This window comes from Castor canadensis, chromosome 14 (assembly GCF_047511655.1).
Source record: "Castor canadensis chromosome 14, mCasCan1.hap1v2, whole genome shotgun sequence".
Lineage (NCBI taxonomy): Eukaryota > Metazoa > Chordata > Mammalia > Rodentia > Castoridae > Castor > Castor canadensis.
The window spans coordinates 40,407,167-40,418,151 of NC_133399.1; the positions used below are offsets into that span (position 1 = coordinate 40,407,167).

Genomic DNA, 10,985 nt, shown 5'->3' on the forward strand with positions numbered 1-10,985 from the left:
AAAAATAAAATCAGAGCCAGGCATCGTGGCTCACTCCTGTAATCCTAGCTACTCAGGAGGCAGAGATCAGGAGGATCACGGTTCAAAGCCAGCCCAGGCAAATAGTTTGTGAGATCCTATCTCGAAAAAACCGTTCACGAGAAAGGGAAGGTGGAGTGGTTCAAGGTGTAGGCCCTGAGTTCAAACTCCAGTACCAGGAAAAAAAAAAGCCAGCCTCAGTCTGAGCAAGGTGTGGGCTTTCAAAGCCACAGGCTTATGGTGCTGGGACCTGAACTAAAGGTTTATTGCTCCAAGGTGTTAGTGCCAGCAACACAGCTGGTGGTCAGGTTAGAGGCTTACAGCCAGGCTCTGAGTTCACCCAGCAGCTGGTGTCATGGCTCCCCAGCTTCAGCTGTCAGGAGCCTCAGGACCCTTGGCTCTTAACCTCTGGTGGCCGCCTGGAACTGCCCGGGTGCCTGGGGTTTGCAGCCCTGCAGTCTTGGCCTCGACCCTCCACAGATGGTGCTCCTGGCTGTCCTCTGGCTTCTCCCTGCTGCTGCGTGGGTCTGGGGACCGAAAGCCCCAGGATCACTTCTTGTCTTCCTACAACCGGCTCAGCCGCCTTCACCTGTGGTAAAGACCACGGAATGTTGGGTCTTTCACTTGGAAGAAGCCTTTATGGAGGCTTAATGTCACAACACGGTGGGGCAGGGAACACGCCGGGGAGCCATCTCCTGCACTGACCCTGCAAGGATGAAAACCAGCCTGCTTATGTAGCCAGGGAGGGGCATGGCATGGCGTGCCCTCTATATCCACCAGTCACAGCCTTGCTTGTGCATGCCTTCAAGGTCCACCAATCACAGGCCTCGTATGTGCACCAATCACAGCCTCGCTTGTGCATGCCTTCAAGGTCCACCAATCACAGGCCTCGTATGTTTACCAATCACAGCCTCGCTTGTGCATGCCTTCAAGGTCCACCAATCACAGGCCTCGTATGTGCACCAATCACAGCCTTGCTTGTGCATGCCTTCAAGGTCCACCAATCACAGGCCTCGTATGTGCACCAATCACAAACAGGTGGCGCATACACGCCAATCACGCTTTTTGCTGAGTCACTAGAGGCGCTCCCTCTCCGGTCCTGAGTGATACCTGGGAGCAGCGGGGTCACCCAGGGGTCACCGGCTCGTCCCGACACTCTGGGTCCCTGTGACCGGAGGACCCTGAGCAGGAGCCATGGCTGCCACATGATCCTCACAGCTGGAGCGCAGCTGGCGCAGGGTGCCTGCCATGATGATGTCAGTCAAAGAAGGGGCTGCTGGGTTGACCGCGCCCTGCTCCGGCAGGCACAAGAGGAGGGTCCGCCAGCTGTCAATCAAGCGCCCTGCGGCCAGCTGTCAATCAAGCGCCCTGCGGCCAGCTGTCAATCAAGCGCCCTGCGGCCAGCTTCGCTAAAAACGTCAAAAGGAGCTCACGGTAAAGACCTAACAGGAAAGTTTCATTCTCAACAGTACTTCAGCGTGCTTAACCCCTAGACAAATGCCTCAGGGAGAACTGGGTCCCTCTGATCTGTCTCTCCTTATGTTAGGACATAAACGGGACGGATGGAACACTGACTCATCGCCACCTGTCCTTCCAGACCTCCCAGGTCCTCGCCCCACCGACTTTTGCGCTTCTCGCGCGCCCCCTGCCGGCTGGCGACTCCGCCACCTCAAGCCGGTATCAGGCTCGCTCGGTCGACTTAGCTCCTGATTGGTCGAGTGCCCTCTGAGAAATGTAATCCTTTGGGGCCATCGCGAGAGCTTCCTGTCGGCTCCAGCATGGTGACAGCAACAGGAAGTACGTCACCAAACTTCTCCAGGTCGCACAAGGTATAGCGTGTAGTGTAGTATGACGAGACGTGTAGTTTTCAACTGCTATTTACTACCACCGTCCGCTCTGATTGGAACTTCAATTCCCATCATGCAGTGTTCTGACAGTTTGCAGCGCCTGACCCTCTGCCTTATGGGAAATATAGTCCGTTACTCACTCCTCTCCGGTTCTTAAAAGGAGAGGGCCGGCACCAGGACTCCATTTCCCAGCATGCTCTTTCCCATCCGCGCACGGCGCCTGGTCACGACAGCCATTTTGTTCCGCCGGGAGAGCCCTTAAGATGGCGGCGGGGGAGACGGTGAAGGTTGCCGGCCAACTGTCGGGGCTCTAATCGCCGTTTCCTTGTCCCCCCCGCGGCCAACCCATGGCCTGACAGAGGCGCGAACCATGGACCTCCACACCGCCGTGTACAATGCCGCCCACGACGGCAAGCTGCAGCTGCTGCAGAAGCTGCTCAGCGGCCGGAGCCGGGAGGAGGTGGACGAGCTGATGGGCGAAGTGGCGAGCGGGGGGACTCCGCTGCTCATCGCCGCCCGCTACGGCCACCTGGACGTGGTGGAGTACCTCGTGGACAGGTGCGGCGCGAGCGTGGAGGCCGGCGGCTCGGTGCACTTCGATGGCGAGACCATCGAGGGCGCGCCGCCGCTGTGGGCCGCCTCGGCCGCCGGCCACCTGGACGTGGTGCGCAGCCTGCTGCGTCGCGGGGCGGCGGTGAACCGCACGACGCGCACCAACTCCACGCCGCTGCGCGCCGCCTGCTTCGACGGCCACCTGGACGTGGTGCGCTACCTGGTGGGCGAGCACCAGGCCGACCTGGAGGTGGCCAACCGGCACGGCCACACGTGCCTGATGATCTCGTGCTACAAGGGCCACCGCGAGATCGCGCGCTACCTGCTGCAGCAGGGCGCGCAGGTGAACCGGCGCAGCGCCAAGGGCAACACGGCGCTGCACGACTGCGCCGAGTCCGGCAGCCTGGAGATCTTGCAGCTGCTGCTGGGCTGCAACGCGCGCATGGAGCGCGACGGCTACGGCATGACCCCGCTGCTGGCCGCCAGCGTCACGGGCCACACCAACATCGTGGAGTACCTCATCCAGGAGCAGCCCGGACGGCCGCGGGTGCCGGGCGGCTGCTCCCCCGACGGGCCCTACGAGAGCTGCTGCCCCACCAGCCGGGAGGCGGCCGTGGAGGCCTTGGAGCTGCTGGGTGCTACCTACGTGGACAAGAAGCGCGATCTGCTCGGAGCCCTAAAGCACTGGCGCCGTGCCATGGAGCTGCGACACCAGGGCGGTGACTCCCTGCCCAAGCCCGAGCCCCCGCAGCCCGTGCTGGCCTACGAGTGCGCGCGCGAGGTGGCCACGACGCAGGAGTTGGAGACACTGATCACCGACCCCGACGACATGCGCATGCAGGCGTTGTTGATCCGGGAGCGCATTCTGGGCCCAGCGCACCCCGACACGTCCTACTACATCCGCTACCGCGGCGCCGTCTACGCGGACTCGGGCAACTTCCAGCGTTGCATCCGCCTGTGGAAGTACGCGCTGGACATGCAGCAGAGCCACCTGGAGCCCCTGAGTCCCATGACGGCCAGCAGCTTCCTGTCATTCGCCGAGCTCTTCTCCTACGTGCTGCAGGAGCGCGCGGCCAAGGGCGGCCCCGCGGCGCCCGTGGGCTTCGGCGACCTCATGGGCGTGCTGGCCAAGGGCGTGCGCGAGGTGGAGCGCGCACTGCGGCTACCCCGCGAGCCCGCCGCCTCCGGGCAGCTGGCCAAGGCGCTGGCCGTCATCCTGCACCTGCTCTACCTGCTGGAGAAGGTGGAGTGCAGCGCGGCCCAGGAGCACCTGAAGCACCAGACCGTGTACCGCCTGCTCAAGTGCGCGCCGCGCGGCCGCAACGGCTTCACGCCCTTGCACATGGCCGTGGACAAGGACACCACCAACGTGGGCCGCTACCGCGTGGGCGTCTTCCCGTCGCTGCCCGTGCTGCGCGTGCTGCTGGACTGTGGCGCCGACCCCGACGGCCGCGACTATGACAACAACACGCCGCTGCACATCGCCGCGCAGAACAACTGCCCCGCCGCCATGGCCGCGCTGGTGGACGCGGGCGCGCACATGGACGCCACCAACGCCTTCGGGAAGACGGCGTGCGAGCTGCTGGACGACAAGCTGTTGGCCCGCAACGCTGTGCAGCCCTTCAACTACGTGACGCTGCAGTGCCTGGCCGCGCGCGCACTGGGCCGCAGCAAGGTCCCCTACAAGGGTCGCATCCCCGAGGAGCTGGAGGCCTTCATCGAGCTGCACTGAGCACCTCCCGCACCACCATCATGGTCACCTGGGACCTGGCCATGTCACCACCGGCACCTGTGCCGGGCTTTCAAGCTGTAATGCACCAGGAGGTCAAGAGGCACTCACCATGTCACACCCAGATGCCCCCTGGAGTCAGTACAGGGCTCCTTAGGCCGGAAGTGCAAAAGGCACAAGCGACACCACTCTGGTCTTCCCTTGCCTTGCCAAGGCCACGTGGCATGGTCAGGATAGCCTCACTGACACCACTTGTTGGTTTCCTGTTTCCACATCTAGTGGCCTGGTGACAAGTGTCACGCAGGTTCAGAGGTTTTGCTGCCTCTTCTGCTTTGCTTGTTCTTAAGTTCACTTGAAGCTGTGAGGGTTTTGCAGGGCCTGATGGCTGAGGCCATCCCTGTGTGAGCTCAGCTCCCGTGCCAAGCACTCGGTGAGCAGCTGAGGTCCCTGAAGCGTCTGTGTGACCTCATTCTACGCATGCACAGCCTCCTGACTCTTTCCTGCTGGACAGCGTTCCCGGCAGGGGGGGTGGTGAAGCACCCTGGCCGTACTGTTCTGCCACCAGCACAGGTAGTACTGTTTGGACTGCCACTGTGAGGAAAAACAGCTGGCCGTTCCAAGCCATCACAGTCCTAGGATGCCGCAGACACCTCCACAAGTGGCCCTCTTTGCTGGTTCACCTGCTTCGAGGACCTGAAGCCATCGTTTTGAGAACGAGAGAGGCCTGGCCGTGTGACAGTACCCCACAAGAACAGGCTGCCAGGCCGGGATGCGGCTCTGTGATGGCACAAACTTAGCCAGGTTCCATCCCAGCCACAAAACAGCAGCAGCAGTGTGGCCCTGACCCTCGCTCAGGGCAGGCATGGTGTGACTCTGTGTCCCCAGAGTCACACCTAGGTTTGCATTTGCAGTGTTAAGTAGGGGCTTATTTATTTATTTATTTACACAAGAAGCAAGCATTGGGCTTGGCCCTGCTCAGGAGGGGACAGTGAGTCCCACCGAAAGCACACGATGAGCAGGAGGCCAAGGCCAGCCCTGGGGTCTCGGCCTGAGCTTTGCAGTGTGATTAAAAGCAGGTCTCAGAGAGAATTGCTGACGTCTCCTTGCTGCCATGGGTTGGGGGCAAGGGCTCCGCCATCCCTGTATGTGGTGGTGACACCAAGTTGCTGGAGCCATGGCACATGTTGTCATCCTGTCCCCACCACACCCCCACTCCCATCCCTGGATTCCTGCCCCTCAGATAAGAATGGAGCCCTGATTCCACCTCAGGCCCCAGCAGCCCTGTTCTGGGTCCATGCTAGGTGACAAGGCTCTGCCCAGCTCGGTTTGGCCACTACCATGAGGGCCGAGGGCTCAACAGACTTGTGCCTGGTCACTTGTAGGGTCGTGCTAGGGCTGTGCTGACAGAATGGGTTTGAATCCAAACGTGTGCTCAGACACAGCATTAGTGAGCCTTTATTGAGCTCTTACTGCATGCTGGGCACTGGTCTGCAGGCTGCAGTGTCCTGTCTTATGTACACAGCTGCCCTCTGAAGGAGCCACTGTTGTTCCAGTTTGGCAAGTTAGGAGACCAGCCCAAAGACATACAGCACACGGAGAAAAAGCGAGATTCGAACTCAGGGCTGCTGGATTCTACACCTTGAGCTCCATCGTAGCAGAGCCTGGAGAAACATGACAGTGGGATGTGACAGCACACTTGGGTCCCCTCCTCTGCCCCTTTTGGCTCTTCTGGCCACAGGGCAGATGGGCCACCCACCTCAGCAGTCTTTCTCTTATGGTCTCCCAGACCACTGACAAGCAACAGTAGGAGCATAGTATCTGAGCTCTTTAAAAGTTCAGACTCAAGAATGGGGGGTTGCTTTTAATCCCAGCTACTGAGGAGATGGAGACCAGGAAGATCCGTGTTTGAAGCCATCCCTGGGCAAATAGTTCACGAAACACAATCTTGAAAAAAAAAAACCATCACAAAACAGGGCTGGTGGAGTGGCTCAAGTGGTAGAGCCCCTGTCTAGCAAGCGTGAGGCCAAGTTCAAACCTCAGTACTGCCGAAAAAAAAGAGGGAATTGGGACTTGAGAATTGCTTTTTCTTTAGATGCCATCCCAAAGTCCCAGCAGCCAAGTGAGGCTTGGTCCAGCAGCCCCACGCTGGTGGCTCCTCTCACACTGCAGGCAGCAGAGTCAAAGGACACACTTCCTGGGTCCACATGGACTGGGAGCAGAGGCCACATTTTGCTCCCAGCCAGAACGCTGGCGGGGCCCTTAGACTGATGGGTAGGGGGCGGAGCCTCTCCCCATGTGTGGTTCAGGTGGAATTGGAGCTGCTGCAGAGTGGGGAAGAAATACTGGGAGAGCAGTAACAGTGGCAGGTGCCATGGCTTGTGCCACTTCAGAGATGTAGGTAGGAGGATCGGCTCTGGTGCTGGCCCTGGGCAAAAAGTCAAGACCCTATCCAAAATGGAGCAAGTCGCCAGGCAGACTTGTAATCCTTGTAATGCCTGTAATCCCAGCTGATCAGGAGGATCGAGGTTCAAAGCCAGCCCTGGCAAATAGTTTGTGAGACTCTATCTCGAGAAAACCCTTCACAGAAAAGGGCTGGTGGAGTGGTGCAAAGTGTAGGCCCTGAGTTCAAACCCCAGTACAGGAAAAAAAAAAAAATCTAACAAGCCAAAAAGGATGGAGGAGGGGTGGCTCAAGCAATAGCTCTCCTGCCTAGCAAGCACCAAGCCCTGAGTTCAAACCCCAGTACCGCTAACAATGATGGTGGTAAAACTGCTATTTGCAATTTAGCAGCAAAGAAGAAAACTCAGAGACGTCAAGTGACCTGCTCAAAACCACACAGTCAGGACAGGCAAACGGGCTCAGAGGGGACCCGGAAGCCTGTGCCATCCCAGTAGAGGCATTGGTATCAGGGCTGAGGCTCCAGCCCCAGCTTCGAGTGTCAGGAATCACACAGCTGTCCCCATCTAGATGGGAGCCGCTGCCTGTGGCCACAGAGCTCAGGCTGGAGCCAGAAGTCCACTGATTCTGCTGTGGCAGTGCCTTTCTGAGTCCCAGCCCTCAGGGGTCCCCATCCTCAGCACCCAGGTGGGGGCCTGACCTGCACCTGCTACTCCCTGATTTTGTTTGGAGGGTGAGCGAGTGGACGTCCCCTGGCCTCCAGGATCCATGCTTACAGACTGTCCCCACGGTTCCGCCAGACCCTCCCAAGGGCCCCCACCACCCTTATGTGAGCAGTGCTCTCAGACAGAGTGGCCAGCCCTGATTAAAGATAAGCCTTGCAGAGAGGTGACCGCCTGGGGCTGCTGGCTGGCACCTGGCAAGGGGGGAGGGTTGGCCTGGGAGGGTCACAACTAGGAAACAAAACAGGTGGCAAGACTGTCTCCCTCCTGGCCTCAGCACCTGTCACTCAGCTGCAGGAGAGACCCAGATATTTGAGATTCCCTGCTACCAGCCCTAATGTCCTCCCAAAGCCTGTTGAGCTGTAACCTTGATTAAATGTCACCTCCTACAGGGGGCCAGTCACCTGTCCTCACCACCTACCCTTGGGTACTTCCTGACTAACCCTTAACCCCTGTTCTTGTTTGTCTTTCCTGTCGTCCCTGTCCTAAGGACATCAGCAACACAGGCTCAGGCCCATCTGTCACTCAGCGTTTGTTGAATGAACACACGAACTCACTGGGTTCATTCAGTGTTTTCCCCTTAAGAAGCTAGAAAACCAAGTGCAAGTTTTGTAACAAATACGAATGTATCCCTCACGTATGTAGAAACAAAGGTTAGAAAGTTGAAAGTAAAGATAAAAATCAACAAAGCCGGGCACTGGGGACTGGCGCCTGTAATCCTAGCTACTTGGGAGGCTGAGATAAGGAGGATCGCAGTACAAGGCCAGCCTGGGCAGATAGTTCGTGAGACCCCCATCTCCAAAATAACCAGAGCAAAATGGCCTGGGATGTGGCTCAAGTGGTAAATGCGCCTGCTTTGTAAGTGTGAAGCCCTGAGTTCAAATCCCAGCCCCACCAGAAAAAATAAATAAAAATCAACAAAGTAGAAGAGGATTAATGAGGGAAATCAACTCAAAAGTGGGTCCGTTATAAAACTGACACCTGGCAAGGGCTGGATGTGGCCTTGGGGACACCAGCTTGCAGTCAACCCTACAGTTTCCTCATTCAGGAAAAGGAAGGAGCCTGATTCCCAGGCACTGTGACCTAAGCCCGTCACTGGCCCTCCCTCCCAGCCTCAGTTTCCCCATGTGTAAAACAGGGTTGGACAGAAGCAGCTGTCTTCTAGCATGGCGTGGAGGATTAAAAATTGGGTTTATCCGTGAACAGTGAGCACTCTGTGGAGCTAATGCACTTATAGGACGCCTCCTGCATGCACTTGCTTGTGCATACCCTGCACGAATGGACCTTTTACATTTTTAGTAATGATTTTGGCGGGACCGGGTTTGAACTCAGGGTCTCATTACAAGCAGGCGCTCTACCACTTGAGCCACTCCGCCAGCCCAGTCTGCTCTAGGTTTTTTTTGTTGTTGTTGTTTTGAAGTTTCAGCAAGGATTTATTTTAGTATAACAGGAGGAAATACACACGAGGGGAGCAGGGAGAGAGAGAGAGATTGTCTACCCTCATGCAGGAAATGGGAGCAGATATTCCACTCTGGTTATCTTGAAGATGGGGTCTCATGAACTTCTTGTCTGGGCTGGCCTCAAACCATGATCCTCCCAAGTAGCTGGGATCACAGGGGTGAGCCAATAGCACCCAGCTAATGACAAATTTATTTGAATGTGTCATCACTAACCTGTCCAAATGCAAGTCACCCATGTAAACCCTGAAGAAACTGAAGTTTTGAAATAGCATTGACGTGTATTTATGTATTTATTTATTTTGGCAGCACTGGGGTTTGAACTCAGGGCCTCACACTTGCAAGGCAGGCGCTCTACCACTTGAGCTTCTCCACCAGCCCTTTTTTATGAAGGGTTGTCCAAGACAGGGTCTTGTCTACTTTGCCCAGGCTGCCTTTGAACTGTGATCCTCCTGATCTCAGCCTCCTGAGTAGCTGGGATTACAGGCGTGAGCCTCCGGTGCCTGGCAACATTCTTCTAAATGAGGTATGTTCATATACCATAAATTCACTTTTTTCTTTGTCTTTTTTTGAAACAATGTCTTACTATGTAGCCCAGGCTGGCCTGCCTCCACCTCCCAATTACTGGGATTACAGGTAGGTGCCACCACACCTGGCTAAAATTCACCAATTCAGTGCATTCATTCACAGGGCTGAGTGCCCATCACTGTGACCTAATTTCCCAGGTAGCTGAAGTTCAGAATCAACACAGGGATGCCAGGGAGCACCACAGCCCTATTTGGGGACTTTGAAACCCAGAAAGGGACAGGGATAGGTGAAGGCCACACATCAGCCAGTGAAGGAGATGCAGGCATACCATACCTGCCACCCCAGCTTGTGTGTCCCAGGTACCAGGCTGCAAGGAAACAGGGATTGACACTCAGGAGCCAGCACAAACCTGGGGAGGCACCGGAGACCCTGGGAAGCCGAAGGGAAGAGAGTAGCAGAGGCCAGGTCACCCAAGAACACTTGGGGGAGGGGAGAACATTTTGCAAGCTTCCTTGGAAACTGGACCCCAAGTGGCCACCTCCCAGGGCTATAAAAAGGCCATGGCCACAGGACAGGTTAAAAATAAAGGAGCTCCACCCCAGGAACATTGATGGCATTTGTGTGTCAAGCAGGCCCAGGGCCAGGAGGACACACTGCAAGTCCCAGGCAGAGGAGGACTTGCTGTGTGACCTCAGGCAGGCGCCTGCCCTCTCTGGGCTCCAATCCAAGTGATCAACAGCATTGATCTGAACTTCCAAAGCCAGCTCCACCTTCACTTTGTCTCTCGCGTGCCTCTTTTGCCTCACACTGACCCGGGCTCCTCCTTGGAAATCGAGGACACCTGGCTGTGCCTGTTTCCCTGCCTGCAAAGTGGGACGGTGTTGGTGGGGAGACTCCCATGGCTGTAATAACTGTCATTTATGAGGGTTGCAGTTGTAAGCACAGAGCGAGGCTGTTAGCACCGCTAGGAACTGAGCACGCTTCCAGGGTTCCTGTCCCTGTCCCCAAGATGGGTCCCTGCCAGCCCCAGGCAGGGCAGAAGCTAGAGTCCCCCGGCGCCCCCTGGTGGCATATGTGCTCATCGCTGCACCTTACAGGTGCCAAGCATTGCCCAAGTGCATGCTCACGCGCCAGGCTGGGCCACCCAGGTTGGCCATGGTGGCTCCTCTCTGTCCCTCAGAGACTGTGCCTGGGCTGTGTCGCGCACACTTGTGTGGGGGCTTCAGATGCCCCTGGGGGGGCCCCCCACTGTACCCTCTGTGACCCCCTCCCAGCCCTGCTGGTAACCACCTGACTCACAGCCGTCACCCTGTGCAGCTGGGAGCGACCCACTGATGAGTACCCTGCATACAGCAGGTACTCAATACGTGCTTCAACACACGCCTGAATGGATGATGGAACGAATGGAGGGCCACCCACCAGAAGGCGGGAAGGGAACAGGGTAGCAAGAGATGTATTTATTTATTTATTTACTTATTTAGCAGGACTGGGGTTTGAACTCAGGGCCTACACTTTGAGCCACTCCACCACCCTTTTTTTGTGAAGGTTTTTTTCAAAATAGGGTCTTGCCAACTATTTGCCTGGGCTGGCTTCAAACTGCAATCCTTCTAATCTCTGCCCCTCAACAGCTAGGATTACAGGCGTGAGCCACTGGTGCCCGGCAAGAGGTTGTTGAAAAGATAAAAACAGACTCGAGCATTAATTCAAAGCCAGTCGTTACTGTTAGTGTGTGCTG

The 10,985-nt window shown here is 57.0% G+C and overlaps 1 protein-coding gene across 1 annotated transcript; it reads left to right on the forward strand.

The window, feature by feature from the left end:
- Positions 1-1,904: 1,904 nt before the first annotated feature.
- Positions 1,905-5,235, forward strand: Fem1a (fem-1 homolog A). Its single transcript, XM_020165903.2, has one exon. The coding sequence runs from the start codon at positions 2,236-2,238 to the stop codon at positions 4,147-4,149; it is 1,914 nt and encodes a 637-aa protein (XP_020021492.1). The 5' UTR covers positions 1,905-2,235; the 3' UTR covers positions 4,150-5,235.
- Positions 5,236-10,985: the final 5,750 nt, after the last annotated feature.

What these genes read in the sequence shown, in the direction of transcription:
- Fem1a (XM_020165903.2), top strand. Translation starts at nt 2,236, where the DNA reads ATGGACCTCCACACCGCCGTGTACAATGCCGCCCACGACGGCAAGCTG.